The sequence below is a fragment of the Vulpes lagopus genome, chromosome 1, assembly GCF_018345385.1.
Source record: "Vulpes lagopus strain Blue_001 chromosome 1, ASM1834538v1, whole genome shotgun sequence".
NCBI lineage: Eukaryota > Metazoa > Chordata > Mammalia > Carnivora > Canidae > Vulpes > Vulpes lagopus.
Genome location: NC_054824.1, coordinates 78,682,965 through 78,707,346, shown reverse-complemented (window position 1 = coordinate 78,707,346; position 24,382 = coordinate 78,682,965). Strand labels below are relative to the sequence as shown.

Genomic DNA, 24,382 nt, shown 5'->3' with positions numbered 1-24,382 from the left:
AGAGGGGGGGGGGGACAGGGAGAGGGGCAGGGACAAGGAGAGAGAGAGAACTAGTTTTGAGAAAAGCCTTAAAGTTCTCTAGTGACCCCTTGCAGTACAGTGGGACCACTATGTTCCTTTCAGCTGGCTGCTATTTTCAAACTAAAAAGTAGATAGTAAAGTCTCATTTTGCCTTCAAGATAAAGCTGCTCCATTCCACTGCAGCTACGTAGCTTCAGAGAATTCCAGGCATTTACTAAGTTTAGAATGTCAGAGCTAGAAGAATTTTTTTTTTTTAAGATTTTATTTATTCATGAGAGAAAGAGAGAGAGAGAGAGAGAGGCAGAGACACAGGCAGAGGGAGAAGCAGGCTCCATGCAGGGAGCCTGATATGGGACTTGATCCCGGGATTTTGGGATCACACCCTTGGCCAAAGGCACATGCTCAACCGCTGAGCAACCCAGGCGTCCCGAGCCAGAACTCTTAATAGGTCATCAGTCTAATTTTACTTTCAAAGTAGTGGGAAAGGGACCCAGTACTTTTTCAATGTCATTCATTGGACTAGTGGTTAGTGGTGGACCCAGAACGAGGCCCCAGATCTCCTGACCTCTCCTACTTCTGCCTCATGGCTGTGTTCCTACGGGAATAGCCATAATGATAACAATCCCATACAATTTGTTTTGCTCCACTAAAAATGTAATATACAGCTGACTCTTTAACAACATGTGGTTTGAACCACACAGGTCCACCTATGTGCAGATGCTTTTTCGATAAATACAGTACAACACTGTCAATGTATTTTCCTTATGATTTGCTTAATAACATTTTCTTTTCTCTAGCTTGCTTTTTTTAAAAAAATATTTTATTTATTTATTTATTTTGAATGAGTGAACATGTAAGGAGGGAAAAGGGGCAGAGGGAGAGGGTAAGAATCTCAAGCAGACTCCAAATCCAGTACTAAGTCTGATGCAGGGCTGGCCTCCATGACCTGACCCTGAGACCATGACCTGAACTGAAAACAAGAGTCAGAGGCTCAACTGACTACACCACCCAGGCGTCCCTAGCTTACTTTACTGTAAGAATACAGAATATAATATATATGACATGCAAAATATGTGTTAATCAACTGTCTACGTTATTGGTAAGGCTTCCTGTCAATAGTAGGCTATTAATGATTAAATTTTTAGGGAGCCAAAAGTTATATGCGGAGTTTTGACTGTGTATGGGGGTCGGTACCCAAAACCCCCTCATTATTCAAGGGTCAAGTGCATACACATCCTTCTCTTATTAATCAGAAAAGGTGGTGAATCACCATGTCGTCCCCTCATCAAAAAACATTTCATTGTCCTGCATGCTGAAAGAGCATAAGAGGTTATTTGCCTGAAAGTAAATTTTTGGGTCCACCTTCCCTTTCCTGCCTAATCCTTTCATTTCTAATGCACAGCATACACTGGCCAATTCACAGGATTCTTTCTTTATACGCCACATGCTTTCCTAGGGCTCCAGTCATACTGGTTCCTCTGCTCCTCCCACCCATGTCTTGAACATTCACCCACCCTTCAAAGCCTATCACAAATGGCAGCTCTTCTCTGAAATCTTTCTTCATCTTTTCAGCAGGAACGGTATCTCTCCTACTTTTTACAGTTCTATGAAACCTTCCTCAGGAGCATGTCCATTCTGCCTTCTGTCACACTAGTTGTGGGCTTCCCTGGACTCTAACTATAAACTCTCTCACGGCAGAGAGGTATCTTACTCATTCACCTCCATTCCTACTGTAACAGATGGTACTTGCTCCATGAGTATTTACTGAATAGTTATTTTACTATTCCAGAGCTTTGAGACTGGAAAATGTTAAAATATACTCTATTACAATGTTAAAATAAAGCTTTATTAATTCTACATCATAGGAAGAACCCAGGTATTTTTTGGTAATGTTTTCCCAACTGGATTTCTTTCCCAATTCAGAACATGTTGAAAACAGCTACTTAACAATGATGTCTCTCTTACCAAATTTAAGGTTTAGACTACTAACTCCCTAAGGGCAAGAACCATGCACACTTGATTCACTGTGGCATCCGCAACACATAATAATGCACCTGAAATGTTCTAGATCCTTTAATAAAGTTGTAATGAATCCAGAAATGGACTGTCTTATTCCATTTTATAGGTTTTAAAATATTTCACCTGTGAAATCTACTCATATACTTATTCACTGTTTTTTTTTTTTTTTTTTTGATCTACTCATAATACTCTCCGTGTCTAAAGGGTCTAAGAACCTGGAAATGGCCATTTCTATTTTTCCTGCTGTCCTATAAATGCTCCAAAGGGCCAGGAAAGGAGACTCGAGCATCACTAATCAGGGGAAAATAAGGCTACGCATACAATATTCTAAGTACAGCCTCCAACTAGCAGAATCCTGGACTATCAAAAGTATTGCCTGAGTTACCCTTACACATCTTAGGGTCCACGGACAGATGGAGAACTTAACTGAAGTAGTAAGATACTGCATTGTGTCTACATGTAAACATAGACTAAACTTTAGACTCAGAAGGGGCCATAAATATCATCTCATTTAGTAGTTCCCAAACCAGGCTCCCTGGCATCTCCTCAGGGGCCTGAGGATAGCAGCAAAGCCTCTCTCTTTCAACAAACTGGTCTGTTTTTGTTTATTTAGGTTTAAAGAGAGGGTCTTCCTGCTTTTAAATAGAAGTTTGAAAACTACAAATGCAGTGTCTTACATAACAGAGCTAAGCAGACAACTGTCTAGCTGAACTAGGAGTGGAATCCTGGAGCACTAGTATCAGGTCTCTGAAGGTTAATCCTGATCATGGTTGACAGACACATATGGAAACCATCATTTGAACTGTTCCCTTACTTCAAAAAGGAGGAAACTAAACCTGAGGTTAACTGATCAGTCATGGTCATGAGGCAAGCTGATGGGGTAGAGCTAGGAATAAACTTTGGGGTCTGCCACCTGCCTGGTCCTCATTCCTCTTCCTGTGCAAAACACACACACACACAACACACATACAGACACACACATACAGACACACACACACACACACACATACACACACACTCATATGCATGCACCCATGCATTACCTTCCTTGTACCTGGAATACTAAGTTGCAACCATAGGTGTCCAGATGACAGGGTGTATGGGCTCCCATGGAGCCAATCCACAATGTACTTTCCCGTCCATTTCTTCCAGGAAACCCGAAGTCAGACCATATCACATCCTGTTTTGAAAATAAAGTTACAGTTGGTCAAGAACCAACCAAATGTGCTACGTGGTAGTGTTACACATTTTTACTTGCATGTTTTTTTGGTACTTGGAGTACTTTTTTTTTTTTTTTTTATAGAAAATGCTATAGAGGGAGGAGGTTAGGCTTCCAGAGCAGTCCAAGAAATCTTTTCAACCAAAACATACCTGAAATACCTCACTGCTAGTAGTTATTCAACAAATATTTACCGACTATTCTAGAAGCATGTAATGAATCAATGAATAAGACAAACGACATGTCCGCTCAAGTGAAGCTTACATTTTAGAGGCTGGAGAGAGAAAATAAACAACAGCCACAATTATGCATATATCTAGGGGTAAGAGCATTTCAGTCAGGCAGCAGGAACGGTAGTGCAATAGAAACAGAAGTTTTTTAGAAAAGTCTCTGAAGCTCAACTCAGGAAGCCAGAAATCCATATTCTCTGTAAGCACTGAAGATATTTCTAGGTATAACTAGTATATTAACTTTTTACACTCTAGTGACATTTAAAAAGCCTTCTCCTAGGTTAATAGAGTTATTCAAAACTATAGATGCCGGAGCCTTATTTCACACCTATTAAATCAGAGCCTTCCGGTAAGGACAGCATATCTTTTGAAATACATATCCATAGATGACTTTTGCTATGCTCCCCAAAGTCATGATCTTCTTAAGCATAAAGAACTCTAAAACAGAGATAGCACAGTGCTCTGGACTTGGCTTTCCTGTTCTGTGGACAAATCATGCCCTAGTCAACTATGACCCATAAATACTATCTAGTCCTCAGTTCTCAAACCAGGCTCCCTTGGCGTCCCCTTAGGGGCTTGAGGGTAGCAGCAAAGCCCTTTGCTTTAAACAAACTGCTCTGCTCTTGTTTAGGTTTGAAGAAGGGGCTTCCTGTTTTTAAATAAAAGCTGGAAAACTATAAATGTAGTCTGACATAAACTCAAATCCCTGAAATTATAGTATGTATAAGCTGGAAAAGAAAAAGGACATACTAGTGAACCAAACACAAAGATTTTCCATTGTTTGGTTTCTTAAGTTTTACTTACTTAAGTAATCGCTATACCCAACATGGGGCTTGAACTCACGACCTGAGATCAAGAGTCACGTGCTCCTCTTACCAGCCAGGTGCCCTTCTATTTGTTTTTGTTTTTTTTTAAAGAGTTTACTTATTCATGACAGAGAGTGCGTGAGCACAAGCAGGGGGAGGGGCAGAGAGAGAAGGAGACTCCCCACAGAGCAGGGAGCATGATGTGGGATTCAATCCCAGGACCCCAGAATCATGAACTGAACAGAAGGCAGACACTTAACATTTTTGAATACTTACTAAGCCACCCAAGCACCCCTATTTGTTTTTACAAATCATGAATTTAAAACAAAAAAACACTTCTATGTGCAGAATATGGGCCTAAATGCCGACACTTCTTTTATCAGTATCTTCCATCTACATTTTCTATTTTTAGAGGCAAATCATTAGCAGCAGTAGTCAAAGAGGATTCTGGAGAGACATTTAATGGGTGGTTTTGAGGAAGGCTAGCAAAAGCATTTTCATTTTTGTTTTGAGTAATAAAAGTAGCGGACTATGTGCATATGACTAATGTCTGTTATGGAAGGGAGAGTTTTTGCAAGATCATTGCTATTGTAAATGCATTCGCATATGGCTCACACACAACTGCTCCAAGGAGTGGCAAAAATCATGTCCCTCTGGATATAGCCCATTAGCTCCCTGCAAGAAGCTTATCTCTGTATTCCCAGTGTCTAACATAATACCTGGCTCAAGGTAAATGCTTAAAATATTTGTTGCTTAGGGCAGAAAGAAGAATCTCTTGGCTTATTATGGGTAAATGGTTCTGGTCAAGAACATTTTTGAACACCTACCACCATCCTTGGTATGATGCTCAGTGTTCGGAATACAAAAACTAACACAATATAGGGCTACCCTTCAAATCTAATAATAGAAGAGGGTCCCATAAATGAACTCATATAAAGTGGCAAGCGCTCTGACAGAGGTGCGTGGAGGGTGCTCTACAATCACAAATGAATGACTCTTGGTCCAAGCAGGGAACTTAGAAGAGGCTTCTAATTAACCTGGCTCTTGCTGAACAATCCACCACACCTCGTTTAGAATTTAACCAAAGGCAACTGAAAAACATAGAGACAAAAAACAGAGATTTGCCTTACCTACAAAGGGGTTTATTTAAGTGATTCTTAATCTTATAGATTCTCCCCTTTGGGGATTCAATGAATGCCAACACCCCTCTTCTCTGAGAAATGCACACACATACACAATTTCACATCTACTGAGGGAGTCAACAGACTGCATGTGAGAAACTCTGTTCTAGAGCACTGCTTCAGAAAGAATCAGAGAAGGAAGATTTACTTATGGGGGAAAAGGGGTTATATGAGAAACCGGCAAGAGGCTTCCCTGACAGCAATGACAAAGAAAGGAAAATCATTTTGGAGTGATCAGACCAGGGTGACCTAAACCACCTAAAATTCAGGGGCAACTTGGTTGGGAAAACCAAAGGCTGGAAAAAAGTAAATCTGTCAAAAAAGAGGATTCAGTGTGCCTGTTTTGTGCACCCCACCCCACCGCCCTCCCAGGCTCTTGAGAATTGAGGCTTTCTTGTCAATCCTGTTCAGCTACTTATAGTCAAACATCTTAAATCAAAGTGGGCCCAGAAGGAATCTACCTTGAATTTTGCTAGAAAAAGGTGACTGGCAGGGTGACCTACCTTGGAGTCTATTTCTACACCCACCTCAATAGTTGGAAAAGTCTTTAGAAATCATCTATATACATAAAATTCTATTCTATACCATCCCTGAAAAGAGCAATCAAGTGCCTGGTTGACGGTGTTGAGAAAACTGCAGGCCTGGGCCGCTCAGCGGTTGAGTGTCTGCCTTTGGCCCAGGGTGTGATCCTGGAGACCCAGGATCGAGTCCCACATGTTGGGGCTCCCTGCATGGAGCCTGCTTCTCCCTCTGCCTCTCTTTCTCTGTGTCTCTCATGAATGAATGAATAGAATCTTTTAAAAGAAAAAGAAAGCTGAAGGCCCAAGATGGAGTCACTCATGCTAGGCCATGTCACCAAACCAGGGTTTAATATTTAACTGAATTGTAGTTCAATCTACCCAGAAATGCAGTCTTAACTAGTGGGTCAGGAATTTTCTGGTCAGCACCAATGAGGTAGTCTGTCACAGGGGCCATCCCTACCCCCACTGGCCACCCCCAAAGGAAGCTGAGGTGATGTGCATGATAAAACCCCGTGCCCTTCCCATTAAGGGAAGGTGAGCTTACCTTTGCTAATAACTTCTTGCCCCACCCTCCTTCTTATAAAAAAAAAAAAGTTCCACTTTGTGGTTTTTTTTTTCCCTTAAGATTTTATTTATTTATTCACGAGAGACACAGAGAGGGGCAGAGACACAGGCAGAGGGAGAAGCAGGCTCCCCGCTGGGAGCCCGACAGGGGACTCCATTCCAGGACTCCAGGATCACAACCTGAGCAGAAGGTGGTGCTAAATAGCTGAGCCACCCAGGCTGCCCGGAACGTTCCACTTTGGAGCTCTCTACTTGCTAGATGGGATGCTGCCTGATTTGTTTAATAAAGCCAGTCGGATCTTAAAGTTTACTTGGTTGAGTTTTTTTAAAGACAAAATATCTGCTCACTACAAAATAGCTGCTTTCTTGTAACTTACAGAGGTTGTAGATTTGTTTTCTACAGACAAGGTTATTTTCTGCGAAAAATTGCTGTCTTTAAATTATCTGAAAAACTGTCGTAACTTCTCTTTTTATACCTAAACTCTGTAGCATTAACTTTCTATCCAGTTGCTATCTTCTCAACAGCACTCTTAAAGCCTGGTTGCCCAGCCCCAGACACAGCCCACATGAAACCTTGTCTATGGGACTGCAGCACTGCATGACCTGGACATTATACCATTAATGTACTGTCAGTGTGTGTGTGTGGTGGTAGTTAAGCAATTATACCAAGGATAATCTTGGCTTGATGGCTGTTTTCTTATGAACTGTTGCCCAGCCATCCTAGCCATATCTCTTCAGCCTTGATTTATTGTACAGAAAAGCCATGGGATCTTACATTTATCCCTCTTAAACTCAATCTTAGTTTCTGCCTGGCATTTTACAATGTTTACATCAACCTGTCTACATGACTCCCAAATCTTGACTCTTCTCTTATTTATGACTAGACCCATATTTTCAATTGCTAACAAGTTATCACTCCCTGGTTATTGAATTCTTACAAAAGGCCAGACTCTAATACCAACATTTTATGTGTATTATCCATTTAATCCTCATGAGATTGAAGGTAGATATGCCCATTTTGATGGAAACTAAGGGATGTAACTGTCCTTCTGGCAGTACTGTTAAAAAAGAAAATGCACACATTCTTGTCCATCATAACAAGTGGGAGGAGAGTACTACTAGTATTCAGTAGATAAAGGTCGGGCATGCAGCTCAACACAACAAAGAAATGTTCTGTATCTTGCACAATTTACCTACTGCTGAAAAATCTGATTTTAATTTTCTGAGAATAGGACTCCAACTCCGTTTCACATATTATCAAAGGATCTTTGGCATGGTTTTAATAGGGATTGAGTTTTCCCCAAACATAAAAATACTAAATAAGTCAAGGGAGGATTGTACTTTGTGTTCTTGCAGCTTTACTAGGAGTTGTTCACCCTTCTGAAAAACCAGATCAGCAACAGCACTGAAACTCAGAGCTTTTGGGTCAGCAACATATACACCGATATCGGCCTGTGCTAATATTGTCTCATAGTGGTGACTCTACAGGTATAAATACAAATATACTTATTAAGCCTCATTTCAAAATGTTAGATATACAATTTTGGAAATACTCTATAGAATTTTTTCTCAAAGATTTTATTTATTTCTTATGAGAGACACAGAGGGAGAGAGGCAGAGACACAGGCAGAAGGAGAAGCAGGCTCCATGCAGGGAGTCTGATATGGGACTTGATCCCAGGACCCCAGGATCACACCCTGAGCTGAAGGCAGGCACGTAACCACTGAGCCACCAGGCGTCCCTACTCTATAGAATTTTATCTTAATTCTTCAAAATTGAACCTTTTCCTTGTAGGTACAAGCCTCTGATTAGTTCATTATGACTTCTAGTATAGTCAGGCTTGAAAAATTACACATTAAATCATGTATTTCTGCTTAAATTCTTCCTGTATTTTATAGCTGGGACATTTTAATTGTTTTAAAAAATTATGTGTGAAGGTAATTACCACAAATTGCATTTTAGAACAGTGAAGGGGACACAGGATCTGGTATGAAACTCTTGCTACACCAGCTCTACAGCTTTCCAGGTATGGACCCCACACCTCCCAGCCTTTGCTCCTGCGGTTCCGTCTACTTGCTGGTCTTCTCACAGCTCCTCTCCCACCACCCAGTTCACAGTTCTCTTTTAAGACCCAATGTAAATGTCGCTTCTTTAAACGCTTCCACTCCACCTTATGCAACCTGGTCATTCTCTCTTAGTCTCTCCCTCCCAAAGAATTTTGACTCTTTGCCTCTGACCCATTCTCCTTACCACAGCAAGAGCGATCTTTTTAAAATGTTAAGACCTGTCACTCCCATGCTCTGCACTTAGAATTAGGTCCAAATGCCCTGTCAGCCTGTATGACCGGGGCCTTTCTCACTTATCTGACACCTTCTATCCCTCTGCATCTCATTGGCCAGGCTTCAGTCTCAATAGCCTTCTTTCTCCCACCCCCCCCCAAAGGCAAATTTTCCCTTCTTCAAGGGCTTTGCCTATGCTATTCACTCTGCTTAGAAAGCTCCTGACCCTCTCCTTCACATGGCTAGCTTCTCATTTTTTTAGGAATCAGCTTAAATATCATCTCCTAGGGGAAAGCTTCCCAATTTACCCTATGTAAAGTAAGTCCCTCTCTTATTGCTCTTGATTTGGGCCCATTTTTGTTTACTACATAGCACTTAGGACAAGTGGCCATTACTGGTTAGATTCACTTGTCGGTCTTCTCCACTAGAATATGAATTCCCTGAGGAAATGGGACCAAGGCTGTCTGTGACTCTCTAGCCCTAGCACAGTATCTGAAAAACAGGAATTTGTAGAATGAATAACCACTGACATTTTAGTTATTTTCTATCTTTTCCCCACTAACATACCTCATTAGCTCTAGCTACTGGCAGAGTTTTAAATCTAGTTTCTGCATTTATCTATACTTACCTTTGGTACTTTTATGTTTTTGGGTGGCACACTTATTACTCTGTTTTGCTCTAGAATTTTTTTTTTCCTTGGGCAAATATAGATCTGTTGGGTATGGTCCAGAGATTCCTTGATCATCTTAGGCCAGTGCTTAAATATAAACAATTCTAACACCAGCAACTGATAATAGTCATTTGGGACAGCCTCACCTAGAACTTAGCAATCTCCCTCATAGTCCGCAACATCAGAAAAGGAGCATCACAGACCACAGTGTGCATCAGGGTTGGCCTGGTTTCTGGAGTAAATGGAATGTGGTATCCATTAAAAAGGATGGCATATTGGTTTTAGAGGTGGTCTACTTAATCACATACCTTATTTGACTACTTCATTACGCCTTCACTGAGCATTAACACACCAAAATATATGTTGTTGTATCATAAATTACTTCCTTTAAAATTTTCCTTTTTGTCATTGGTAAGGCATTCTAACAATTTTATTTTATTTTTTATTTTTTATTTTTTATTTATGATAGGCACACAGTGAGAGAGAGAGGCAGAGACATAGGCAGAGGGAGAAGCAGGCTCCATGCACTGGGAGCCCGACATGGGATTCGATCCAGGGTCCCCAGGATCGCGCCCTGGGCCAAAGGCAGGCGCCAAACCGCTGCGCCACCCAGGGATCCCCATTTTAACAATTTAAAAAAATTTCATGTGTACATAACTATTTCATCTACAAGTTGTATTTCAGGACCATAAGGGGAATGCAAGAGCCCAGGGAGTTGAGAATCAGGGCACATCAGATCTACCTGAATCAACAAATAGGACTGATAACATGGGATATGCTAATCAAGGATGGAGACTCAAAAGAATGTAAGACATAAAATCTCTACTATCATATTGGAAACTTTACAATCTTGTTGGAGACACCAACCTGAAACAGCAACATAAATTATCAAAAAAAAAAAAATGCCACAGGTAGTTTCTACCACTATTACATTATGGTACAATAAATTAAGAGCTCAAGAATGGTTGAGATTTGGCTTTTATCCTTCTCAGTCTTGATCCCTCAACAAGGAACTAATGCATTGGGACTTAACAGAGAGATCCGAACTTTGCTCCTTTTCCTTCTTCTGCTCCAGGAAGAAGTTTAGAGATTGCTAACCCATGAATTTAACCACAAAATAAAATGAGCACCAATCATCTTGCTGGAGGGATCTGGCCATAGGACCTCCCTTTGAAAGGGCCGGACCTATGGCTACCTGAGAACTGCTCTTCCATCACCTTCAAAAGCCTCCTTCCCCTGCTGCAAGGGCATTAGCCCTAAGCATCTTTAGCCATGCACAGAGGATGATGGTGCAGAGGGCGAGACTCATCCTTGGAACCCTTCCTTTAATGCTGTAATTCTCCCAGACCCTAACTTGCTCCACTCAGATACCCTGTAATAAGTATACTTCCTAAATTTTTTTTAAGACTTTATTTATTCATGAGAGACACAGAGAGCGAGGCAGAGACTCAGGCAGAGGGAAAAGCAGGCTCCCCGCCAGGAGCCCGGTGTAGGACTTGATCCTGGACCTGGGGATTATGCCCTGAGCCAAAGGCAGACGCTCAACGGCTCAAATGGTCAGCCGCTCAGCCACCCAGGCATCCCTACTTTCTTTGTTAAATAAATATTGCTTTAATTTGCATGTTTTTCCATGAGCAGCGTGTGGCAGAAACTGCCTGTCTTTCTTAGTATCTCCCAATTGTATTCAGGGATATGCTCGCTAAAAAGACACCCATTTTCCAGCCTTCTTTGCAGTTAAGTGCGGCTACAAGATTAAATTCTAACCATTAAAGGGAAGTTGTTAGGTAGGACCTCTGACAAAGTTCCTTAAAAGTGAGACAGAGAGGGATGCCTGGGTGGCTCAGTGGTTGAGCGTCTGCCTTTGGCTCAGGGTATGGTCCCGGGGTCCTGGAATTGAGTCCCACATCGGGCTCCCTGTGTGAGCCCGCTTCTCCTCCCTCTGCCTCTCTCTGTGTCTCTCTCATGAAAAAATACAATCTTTAAAAAAAATAGAAGTGAGACAGAGAACTGGGAGTAGACTTTTGTCCTTCCTCCTTTCAGCAATATAGTTGTGATGGCTATCCTAGAATACAAAATGGCCTTGAGGACAGATGCCATATGCTAAGAAGGGCAAAGCAGGGGTAGCCCCGGTGGCCCAGCGGTTTAGCGCCACCTTCAGCCCAGGGCATGATCCTGGAGACCCGGGATCGAGACCTGGGATTGAGTCCCAGGATGGAGTCCCGTGCTGGGCTCCCTGTGTGGAGCCTGCTTCTCTCTCTGCCTGTGTCTCTGCCTCTGTGTGTGTGTGTGTCTCTCATGAATGTATAAATAAAATCTTAAAAGAAAAAAAAAAAGGACAAAGCAGAGAGACAGTAAAACTTGGGTTCTTTGGTACCACGAAGCCTCCACTACAGCCCTGGCTAAAGCAATTCCCAACTCTACTTAGGAAAAAAAAATCACCTGTATTCATTTTGTTAGGCAACTTCTATTCAGGGTTATCTAAGCAACTCAATCTGTTAAAACAAACAAACCAACAAAACCACAAGACAACCATAGGCTCAAAATGCCCATCACTTAGGTTAAGTCAGTAAAACAAGACTTAATACCTAACCTAATTGCATTTCACTGAGAAATGTAACCTTTAGCTGGTCAACTTCAGATTTCCTGGTTAATAGTAGGCAATTTGCTAATAGGCCTCTTGCACTCCCTGTAGGAGGGCAACTTGCCTAAATAATGCATTCCTAGCTAATAAATTCCTTGCTTTTTTAAATGCCCCCTCTCTGTCATTAAAAACTTCTTTTGTTTAGCTCAGTGGAGTTTTCTTCTCCTTGCTAGATGGGATGCTGCCCAATTCAGGAGTCGTTTAATAAAGCCCATCAGATCTTCAATTTACTGGGCTGAAATTTTTTTTTTTTTTTTTTAAGCACAAAGATGGGCAGCAGGCAGAGGGAGAAGCAGGCTCCCCAATGAGCAAGGAGCCCAGTGAGGACACGGGGGCAAGATCCCAGGATCATAACCTGAGCAGAAGTCAGACACTTACCGACTGAGCCACCCAGGCACCCCTGAATTTTGTTTTTTAACAGGCCTAATCCAAACTGATTCAGGAGGTTAGTCCAGGAAACCTGTTTTTTTCCTAATAATCCCATTCTGTCAGAGACTTTTTCCCAGGTTTGCAGTTGACTAGTCCTAAACCCCATTTCAGAGAAATGCATCCCAGATGACATACTCTTACATACATTTTGGGGGTGCAAGTAGGGAGAAGTTCTATGCACTTCTTTGAGCAGATCACAAAGAAAATCGTATCACATTTTACCCCAGGACTTACTTAAAGGAGTTAACCAGGAATCCAGTCTTGCTTTTTCATCCTCCTCCAACCGCATTTAATCTGTTCTGATTCCCAGCCACTTCTCAGAATCTATCTGCGAAGTTTATCAAAAGAGTAAGGATGCCTTAAGAGAAATACGTGGAAATAATAATTACAGTGTTTCAGGATAAGAATAAATGTAGCACAGCTTTTTGTGTTTTTTTTTTTTTTTTAGGATTTTGTCCATTTATTCATAAGAGACACAGAAAGAAGTGAAGCAGAGACATAGGCAGAGGGGGAAGCAGGCTCCATGCAGGAAGCCCAATTCGGAACTGGACCCCAGGACCCCAGGATCTCAGGATCAGGACCTGAGCCAAAGGCAGATGCTCAACCACTGAGGCACCCAGGTGCCCCTGTAGTACAGCTTCTGAATAGGATGAGCATTATAAGCAGAATTCATTGTTCACTCATAGTTGAAAACTGGCTGACCAATGAAAATAAACTTTGTTTATAACATAAAAGTATGACAGGCACTATATTCTCCTCTTTCTTTCAGATGGACTTGCCTTGTCACGGTGTTCTGAACATAAAAATTCTAAAATAATGATGGTTTTATTTCTTGTGTACATAAAGTTATCATATCCCCCCCCCCCCAAAAAAAAAATCAAGGCACAAGAGATGACAATGCATTTTTGTGCCACTTGTCAAGATAGGAGTTAGTTTAGGAGATACTGCTTGAATATCAACATAATGAAACATTTAGAAACAGTATTTCTCCATTGCCTAGTTTTCTTTTTAAATTAATTTTGGGTGCCTGGGTGACTCAGGTCTGCCTTTACTCAAGTCTTGATCTCCGGGTCCTGGGACTGAGCCCCACATCAGGCTTCCTGCTCAGCAGAGTCTGCTTCTCCCTCTCCTTCTCTAACTTGTGCTCTTTCTTTTTCTCAAATAAATAAAATCTTCTTTAAAAATTAATTTTACTTTTTAAAAGGTTTACTTGTTTATTAGAGAGAGTGTGTGTGTGTGTGTGTGTGCGCGCTCACGTGTGAAAATGGGGGAGGGAATGGGAGAGGGAGAGAATGTCAAGGAAAGTGGAACATAGGGCTTGATTTCAGGATCCTTAGATCATGACCTCAGCCAAAATCAAAAGTCAGATGCTGAACTGATGGAGCCACCTAGGTGCCTCTAAATTAATTTTGAGATAAAATTCATATACAATAAAATGCAGCCATTTTAGAGTACAGTTCAAGTTTTGACAAATGTATACACTGGTGTAATCAGCATCCATGATCAAGATAGTGACTACTTCCATTACCCCAAAAAGTTCCCTCTTATTCCTGTGCAGTTCACCTGCCTGCCTTTATTTACCCTTAACCCTAACACAACCACCAATCTACTTTGTTATCACAATACTTAAAAACTGGATTCCTTCAGGTACACATAACAGCAATGAGGATCAGTTTTTTAAATTCTTTAATTAAAAATGTCCCTGACACTTCATTTATTCATTTAAGATTTTATTTGTTTATGAGAGACAGAGAGAGAGAGAGAGAGAGACATAGGCAGAGGGAGAAGCAGGCTCCATGCAGGGAGCCCGATGTGGGACTTGATCCCACGTCTCCTGGGCTGAAGGCAGCGCTAAACCGCTGAGCCACCCAGGGCCGCGCCGCCCTCTCCCTGACACTTTAAATAAGAGACTTTAAAACTCTGGTTGAATAAAAGAAAACATTCAAAATGTTTACACTTCAATATTCTAGATTATGCATAATACTCTATTACTACTGTTTAAGTGATAAATGTCAGGAATAGTACTGAGCTCTAATAGTACATTTCATATTGTTCTATCTTAAGGTTTGGTTTCTGCATTCCACTTTAAAGTCTCATGGGAGGCCAGTTTTTATTTTATTCAGGTTGGCATCTCCAGTGCCTAACACAATGAGTAAAACAAATGGTCAAAAATTGCTGAGTTACTGATGTAGGTAGACTTCTTTTTATGCTGAAGCTGAATAACTCCTAAACCTGTTTCATTTAACAAGTTAAATAATTATTCCAGAATCAAACATCATCTTAAAAACGTACAAGTAACTAAGTCTTCTGTAATTCTAGTTTTAACCAAAGAATTGAGGAAAACTGGTAAGATGCTTATAATACAGGATAGTGGCTTTTTTTTTTTTTTTTTTTTAGCATTCCATGTAAACCAATCACCAAAAAATAACTCATTCTTAAGTTGTTTGATTCTAAACGATGGTACATTTTGAGTTGGGGTATTCTCAGAGCCCAGATTTGATATGAGCTAGTTGGTGTAAGCTCTAGGCTCTGAGAACACCCCAACTCAAAACTATTTGTTCTTTTACCTATACCACACTGTTTGGGTGACTCATGGCCATGGTTAATTTGATTCCATTTGTCACATAAAAAGTTGTCTCACTCTATTAATTCTCCATGCCTAGATCAAAAATTTATAAAAACTGATTATACATAATTCCATAATGAGTTTTATGTCTGAAAAAAAAAGCATAATATTGGTCAAAACAACAAAAATGAAACTTTAAAACAATACAATTAATTATAATTATAATTATATATGAAACTAAATATATATATTTAAAGGATAAATATTTCAATTTAAATTTTTAAACAGCCTCTTAAATGGACATTATAAATTACCAAGTATTTAAGGCTCTTTTTTTCCTTAGGAAAACTACTTTAGATAACATAAACAGAAAAGAAGTAGTTAACTTTCTACCAACAGATAGGCTTGGATAAACACTCAGATTCTTACATTCCAATTTGCCTCATCAGAAAGCATCACTGGCCATCAAACCCTTTTAATCATTACTAAACCACCTGGCTCAATTTCATCATACTCTTATAGCTATGTTATAAAGTCCAAGACAGGTTAGAGCTAATCTTTCATGTGTTGCATCTTGTGCAATTCTGTGTCCTGGTGAATTAACAGGCCTCCTGACTCTCAGCAGCCAATATGAATCACAACATGAAATGGAATCTGCCTGGGAAACATTCTTGGGGCAAAATCCTTTCTGCTTTATGTTGATTCTAATAGCTTCAATTATGATGATTCTTATTGATAATTACAAAAGTTAACATTCTTCCCTAATGAGAGAAATTTTATGCAGTACTCTCACAAATTACCTACCTTTCTTGAGAAGTAGAGAACAAAATATTCCAAATTAAGTTTTATTTAAATTCATCAATGATGTGATGGACAACTGAAAAATAATGGGACTAATTTCATTTGCCATACATAAAAGTCAGTTAAGTGTCAAAATCACAATTGTTGGCCACCTCTAAGGCTATAGGATATTTTCGGATCATGTTGGTATATTTACCAGTGTATTTATCAGTATATATATAAATATTATATATATTTATTAGTGAATAATTTTAATTTGTAGAAGAAAGGTTAATAGATGGAAACTTTAGAGTCTACACTTAAAAACTTATAAAACCAGTAAAGGCTGAAGAGAGCTAATAATTTCTTATCAAGATTGACAAATGCTACGATTACCCAGAAGCTAGAGGAATTTGACAAAGGCGAAACTAGTGGTACAAATTAAAACATTCTCAGAAAGATGCTAAAAAACCAAAGAACTATCAAAATAAGAAATGGTAAGAATCAGATAAAAATACTCCTCTGTAATCATTCAAATACCTATTTGGATTCAGCACTATGTTAGCAGTTTGTGGGAATAAAAAGCTATAAAACATTGTCCACATTCCCAAAGAGTTGATATTGTTAGAAAAACAAGACACAAACATTCTATGTCGTGAACCATTTAAATAATCCAAATAAAACATACAGGCAAGGAATGGATGGCTGTGGGTACAGTGGTTGAGAAGGCTTCATAGCTAAGACTGAATCTGAGCCAGGCTCTAAGTAGAATTTTATTAGACAGAAATTGAGAAAAGCATGAATAAAGCTCAGGAGATGAAGGAAAACAAGACCATCCAGCACTGAGCAAGGAGACAACAGGGACATAAGCCTAGGAGACAGGTCATATCAGTCATACTGGGGAGAGTTTCAAATGCTATTCTTATACAATTTTAAAGTCATCAAATTTTTGTGAACATGATTAATATATTTCAATATTTAATCTGTAGCATGACTTGGAATGTAACTTCATGAGAATCTGTTTTAGAATTGATTAGTGGAGGAATCAGAACTGGAGGAATAAAGAGTAGTATCAGAAGTGATGTTGTAAACCAGAAGTTCTCAAGGTGGTCCATGGATCCCTTAGGAGTCACTGAGACCTTTTCAAAGGACCTGTGAGGTTTAAATTATGTTCATAATACTATTAAGACGTTATTTGTCTATTTCTAAATGTTGACATTTGCATTGATTGCACAAAAAACAATGGTGAATAAAACTGCTGGTGTCAGGACAGTGGAACCAAAATGTACCAGGCAGCATTGTATTCTTTTGTTTTTAAAATAGCTTTACTGAGGTATAACTGATGCACAATAAACAGCATATATTTAAAGTGTACAATTTGATTAATTTTTACATATATACATGTGAGAAACCATCACTATAATCAAGATGGCAAACATTTTGATCATATCTGAGTTTTCCTGTGATCTCAGTAACCCATCTCTCTCTAGCCCCTTGTTCTCAATCCTTTTTGGTCACTATATATTTATTTGCGAGTTCTACAATTTTATAAAAATGGAATCATATAGTAAGTATTCCCTTTTCATGCTAATGGTAACCAAAGGCAAACTAAACAAATAGACTTCAGAAAAAGGAAAAATCTAGGAGAAAGAAGATCATTTCATTATAAAAGATCAATCTATTGAGAGGACATAATAATCCTAAATGTATATGAACCTAATAACAGTTTCAAAGTACATGACACAAAAACTGACTAACCTAAACTTAAAAAGAAACGTATATACAATTGTAGTCGGGAAATTTCCATACCTTTCTCTATATAATGGGCAGAACAAGCCTACAGAAAAATCAGTAAGGATACAGGAGATTTAAAGAATCGACTTGATGACACTTATAAAACCTAACAATAGCAGAATACACATTATTTTCAAGTGCATCTAGAACATTAATCAAGAATGACTATATTCTGGGCAATAAACAATGACTTTCAAAGGACTGAAATCATATATGTTTTCTGACCACAATGAATTTAAATTAGAAAAAAAAAACAAATCAATGACAGAAAGATAGCTGGAAAATCTGCAAATATTTGGAAACTAAACATTATACTTCTAAATAATCCATAAGTCAAACAATACATCACAAGGGGAATTAGAAAATATTTGAACAGAAGGAAAATGCTTTTGAGAACTGGTATCATGAAACACATGAGCTTGAAAGCTTCTTAATACTCAAAACACTTTTCTGATGAGAATGGTGATGATATTAATAAATGTCACTTTTTTTTTTAATGAAGTATATGGAAATTTGTCAACCTTTGGAAGATCTATATAATTCAGTAAACCACTATTTTCCAAATGGCCAATGAAAAGCATTACAAAAGATCCATTCCATGCAAGATGGACCAATGAAATTTTTAAAAAGATTTTGTTTATTTTCACAATAAAGAGAGAGACAGAGAGACAGAGAATGAATGAGCAGGGTGAGGGGCAGAGGGAGAAGTAGACTCCCTGCTGAGCAGCGAGCCTGATGTGGGACTAGTTCCAAGACCTTGGGATCATAACCTGAGCTAAAGGTAGACACTTAATCAACTGAACCACCCAGGTGCCTGGACCAATGGAATTTATTGTAAAAGTACAAAGAGTTCATTGATTATGCACTCAGATTCTGTACTGCAACAAATGAACCTTTAAGAAATTACTCCTTGTCAAGTTTGGTGGACTATAAAAAAGAAATTCACAATTATCTAAAAAAAGTTTCTAAAATAGTCCTATTTTGGGGCACCTAGGTGACTCAGTCACTTAAGCCTCTGTCTTTGGCTCAGGTTATGATCCCATGGTCCTATGATCGAGCTCCAAGTTGGGCTCCCTGCTCAGCTTGGAGTCTGCTTCTCTGCCTCCCCCTTCCTCTCCCCCTGCTCGTGCTCATTCTCTCATTCTCTCTCTCTCTCTCTCTCTCTCTCAAAAAAAAAACTTTAAATAAATAAATAAAATAGTCTTATTTTTTCAGCTGCTATATGTGTAAGGCAATATGCTCTTCATATATTTTAAATAAATTATAACAGACTGAATAAAGACGTAGAGTATAGCTGTCTTCTATTAAACCAGATATTAACAAGACTCACAAAAATGTAAAACAATGCCACTACTCTTATAACATTAAAAATTTTTTTGAATATAGTTTTTTTTTAAAGATTTTATTTATTTATCCATGAGAGACAGAGAGAGAGGCAGAGACATAGGCAGAGGGAGAAGCAGGCTCCCCACAAGGAGCCCCCTGTGGGACTCAATCCCAGAACTCTGGGATCAGGCTCTGAGCCAAAGGCAGATGCTCAACCACTGAGCCACTCAGGCGTCCCTCAATATAGTTGTTTTCGTAAAACTGTTATGTTCACATATAATGATTTTTTAAATGAATTAACAGAAATTTTTTACAATTATCTGTTTTAATGTTTACCCAGCATTTTATAACAAAGGGAAGAGAGCTTAAAACAGTAAGTAGTAAGACCTGGTGAATGAATGAGTTATAGTGGTAAAAGGGAAACAACTTAGGTACCTGTGATTTAAGATTTCATGCTCAGACATCTGAGATAAAAAATGATATAATGAATTTGGTTGTTCATAGCAGATTTCCCTGTTCTAAACCAGAGGATTAATCACCATAATGTGAGCTGACTGAAAATTCATTCAACTGAAAAACATCAGGTCTTATAAGGGCTCAATTAGAATTCCAGCACACTACCAAAAGGCCTTTCATATCCACACTTAACGGACAGGACACATGCCTGCCCAGTGCTGTTATGCCTGGGCTGAGACATTTATGCAAGGTAGAGTGAGCCCAGACTCAGCAGACATGGAAGTCCTTACCCCTAGCTGTGGGGTCATAAAGAACTAAATATATCTGGACCCAATGTATGCATACACTGCAGCAGTTAAAGCTTGCAGGACAGACTGCAAGGGTTACCTTTTTCTTAGCTGTGGAATTTCAGAAAATGTTTACGTCTCTGTGCCTCTTTTTTCTTAAAACAGGAGTAATTATTATAATGTGATGATTACAAATGTAAACTTAGAAAAGCACCAAGTATAAGAAGTACTTGATAAATATTACTATTATACAATGTTTTATCTGAAACACACAGTAAAAAAGTACTAGTCTATCTACAGGATGGGTAAGAGTATAAGAAATATAACAAAAGACGCTAAAAATGAACTATGGTATCTAAAAATTCCAGAGTTAAAGACTCAAAGTGATCACAGATAGTGTTATAAGAAAAAAAATTATCTCAAAAACTATCATTTAAAAATAAGTAAATAGTGGATTTGGTATAGACTTTGGATTCAGAAAGCATCTACTGAATTTTTTTTTTTAAAGATTTTTATTTATTTATTCATGAGAGACAGAGGCAGAGACACAGGCAGAGGGAGAAGCAGGCTCCATGCAGGGAGCCCGACGTGGGACTCGATCCTGGGTCCCCAGGATCACACCCTGAGCTAAAGGCAGTGCTAAACTGCTGAGCCACCTGGGCTGCCCATACCGAATGTTTTCAAAGGTGATGCATTCTTTCATAGTTATGAGAATAAAAATTTATTCTCAACTAACAATTCTGAGACAAGTGATATGTTTTTCCTTTTTTTTTTTAATAAAAAGCAAAATTTAAGTAACTATTTAAAATTGTTAAAGTTACAAAGTATTGATCACTGTATTATAATAACTATGTAAACCTCAGCATCTACATCTTAACTCAAAGTGAAAAAGAAAAATACAGGCTGAATGGAAAAGGAAATAGGTGTGGGGATTAGGAGCACTGGGCGATCTATGGGATGCTGAATCACTATACTGTATACCCATAGTGAACATTATACTGTCTATGAACTAACTTGAATTTAAATAAAACTTAAAAAAAAAAAAGAGTCTAAGGACTATCAGTCTATGTAAAAGGCAAGTCCAGAGAGGGGGTGATGATGATGGGCAAGAGGAGAGCAGTACAGGAGGCTGAGTAGTGGGAGCATGACAGCCTGCAGCGAGGGTGAAATACTTCTCTGGACAAAGGATCAGATGCAGAATAAAGGACTCTAGAGCCCTGACCCGATTGTGGGTAAGGCAGAGTCATCCAAACAGCTTCCTGGAACTATGCCCATCCTGCCTCATGCCTAACACCCACACAGAAACCAGAAGAGGGAATTTGTGAAATCACCCCACAAAATAAGCTGGCAGTTTGAGTAGAAAACACTTAAAAGAGGATATAGTAGTCAGCAAATTCTGCTGTCAGTTATGTCAACACATGACAAAGAATTTCCACATTCTTACTTCTGCAAGCACTCCCATACTTCTGCAGGACTTCTGCAATCAAATACCAGGAGCCCAGCACTCTCTGCCTCAGGCCATAAAGCTGTACTAACCCCCCAGAGCAGGGACGGATGGCAACAGCTGCAGCCTGGGAAGACTCCAGGATTTCACGAATGCGTCTTCGTGTAATAATCAGTGCTGTACTTCCCTCTGCCTCACTAACAGAATAAAAACTTCTATGTAGGTCAGGAGGAAAGAAAGTTCTATACACAATCTATGCTTCCCATATGCTCCAAACTAGTTCAGGCACTGTTTGCAGGCAAATGAGAAAGTGTGTCAGAAGTTTGGGGAGTAGGAAAATAGTGACAAGGCTGCTCATCCATGTGAGCCATACTTTATACTTCTCCTGAGCAAATCTTTTAACTTGAGTGGATAAAATATTTAAGACTTGCAGGGTCTACTTTTGAGAGGAGATGACAGTGAAGGAATAAGGTACCAGAGAGGTTTTTGTGATCTATTCTCAAGAATAAATTATTACCATGATTAAAAGGAATATATTGACTTACCTGGAAAATATCTGTCTTGTCGTCAAATAGGCTGATAAAATATTTATAGTCAGCGTAAGCCCAGAATTTGGAATGGTCATAATCTCTAAATGGTCCAGAAATAGTAGATTGGTTACAGTTCCAGGTCAGAAACTCTTCAAGTGTAGCTTCTACATAAGCACATGTTGTTTCAAACTGAGGAACTGCAATATAAAAGAATCCAACTTTAAATGTATACTGAACACAATTTCCAAATATTGTTTTCTTAAAATGAAGATTTCAACCAAAAAATGTTAACCATCATTTAACACTAATCAAAAATTAATTCTGCACTTGCTATATAATTAGAACCATCTACAACACCCACAACATTCATGATTTAACAAAGATAAAAAACAATGTTTTAACCTTATGATTAAAGACTACCCTTAGTAAAGCCTGATTCAGTAATCCAGTGGTATCCCTTAGATTAATTTTCCAAGACCTTTTCAAAGGTCTGTGAGGTCTAAACTATTTTCACAGTAATACTCGGATATTTCTCATTCTCATTCTTTCATGAGCGTATAATGGAGTTTACCAGAAGCTACATGACATTAGTTGATGTCACTGCTCTGCAACTAGTGGAATACGTGCTTATGTTCTTGTATTTTTAAAATGTCTCAGTTTTAATTTATAATTTGGTAATAAGCATCACTGGACATAATCCATACTGACAAAGGCTTACGGGTGAACTCGGTAATTTTTTTTAAAGGTACAGCATTTATTGCATTTCCAAATATTACAGAAAATATGGACTGCTTCATGAAGTTGCATGCCATCCTTGTACAGGGGCCATGCTGATCTTCTCTGTACTGGGGAATTCAATAATTTTTAAGTGCAAAGGGATCCTGAGACCAAAAAGTGTGAGAGCTACTTCTTCAGATTAAAAAGAGAAGAAAGTAGTGACAAAAGTCTTTTGAAAATTTTCCAACTTTATACTGCGCATATATCAAACATAGTTCCTCAGAATCATTAAGTGGCCAATGGTAACTTAAAGTATGTTCATTTATTCATTAACTCATTTATTTCAGAATCATTTATTAAGTACCTAATTTGTAACTAGCACTGTGCTCAGGCTTGTGGGAACATAAAAGAGAGAGGTGGTAATATTCTTGAGTTGAGAATGTATTTAGACAAAGATAAAGCTTTAGCCCAAATAATGGGAAATTTGAGGCATTACATAATTAAATGAAAAATGTGCCATGGACACATAGGAAGAGGCAAAGACCCAGAGATGCAGGTTGATCAGGAAAGCTCAGAGAGAAGTCTACTGTCTATTGAGAATGGTTTGTTATTATGGGTATGCCTTTGTTTATCCAAGAACTATTCTTCTAAATAGTGATAAAATGAAAGTTTTTTGGTAATAAGCAAAATATTTTAAATGCACATGGGGAATGAATATTCAAGAAATCTGATTATGACCAGCGTGAAATTGTTTTAAGTGATATAGATCTTCTGCTTGTAAGTTAGCACAATGCCTGAAACATAGCAGATGCTCAGTAACAGGCTCTAATTCTGATTCTTACATTTACTTGAGGCCCTTCAAAAGTTAGCTGAATTAGTAGTAAGAGGTTATTCAGACTCTTTTTTCAACAGCTTTTATCTCTTCCCTCCACTTCTGCCTGAACTGCCTAGTATTACCTTAACCATCTTTTCCCCCCTCCTCTCTTTTTCCTATGACCTCAAAAAGGTGGAGAATAGAGGGGAGAGTGTGTGTCAAAGAGCCATCCTAATTCATCTACTTCCACAATTTGTCATCTGACTTTGAGAAGGAAAACTTTACAGGAGTATGTTTATCTAAAAGATAAAAATCTGCAATATTTAAGAACTATTTAAATTTGATGATTTTTGAGAAACACACAGAACAGCTGCCACTCAGTAACCCATCAATACATATATGTTCTTAATATTATCAACATTATCATTAAGCATTTACCCAACAACATAGGAATACACACAAAGGGATCCCTGGGTGGCGCAGTGGTTTGGCGCCTGCCTTTGGCCCAGGGCGCGATCCTGGAGACCCGGGATCGAATCCCACGTCGGGCTCCCGGTGCATGGAGCCTGCTTCTCCCTCTGCCTGTGTCTCTGCCTCTCTCTCTTTCTCTCTGTATGACTATCATAAATAAATAAAAAAATTTAAAAAAAAAAAAAAAAAAAAAAAAGGAATACACACAAACAAAAACCCATGTGGCAAGAAAGCTGCATGGTTCTGGGAAACAGGAGTCATTTTATAGTCATTTCAGTAAGCTCCAATGGAAGCCTGAAGATATTACACTGTCTTATGAGTTTTTAGTTCATAAAATTCAATCCAACTGATCGAACTGAATACTAAAGCCATTACTTGAGACACTTATCCCTGGGGGGTACAGTAGGAGGCCAGTTTTCACAGGCATGTCTGCATTGCAGCCTCATCAGGGGACTTTGTTCTCTGTCACAGCAAGTTCTGTACTTTAAAAAATTAAAACCTAAAAGGGCAAAAATTACATATGAGAACTGTTACTGTCAGGAGAAAATTACAATGAATGGAATGAATGTAAATGACAGACTTTTACATTTACAGTGATTTCAAAATAGAATCTTTTG

At 38.9% G+C, this 24,382-nt stretch overlaps 1 protein-coding gene and 1 non-coding gene across 2 annotated transcripts in view; both read right to left on the bottom strand.

The window, feature by feature from the left end:
* Positions 1–24,382, bottom strand: part of HSPBAP1 (HSPB1 associated protein 1) — a 66,798-nt gene that overhangs the window by 14,524 nt on the left and 27,892 nt on the right. Inside the window, exon 4 of the mRNA XM_041771904.1 lies at positions 3,084–3,220. Within this exon, the coding sequence (XP_041627838.1) occupies positions 3,084–3,220 (137 nt within the window). The remainder of the gene's footprint in view (positions 1–3,083; positions 3,221–24,382) is intronic.
* LOC121475074 lies at positions 22,541–22,648 on the bottom strand. Its single transcript, XR_005983614.1, has one exon. It is a non-coding gene; the product is annotated as a U6 spliceosomal RNA (small nuclear RNA).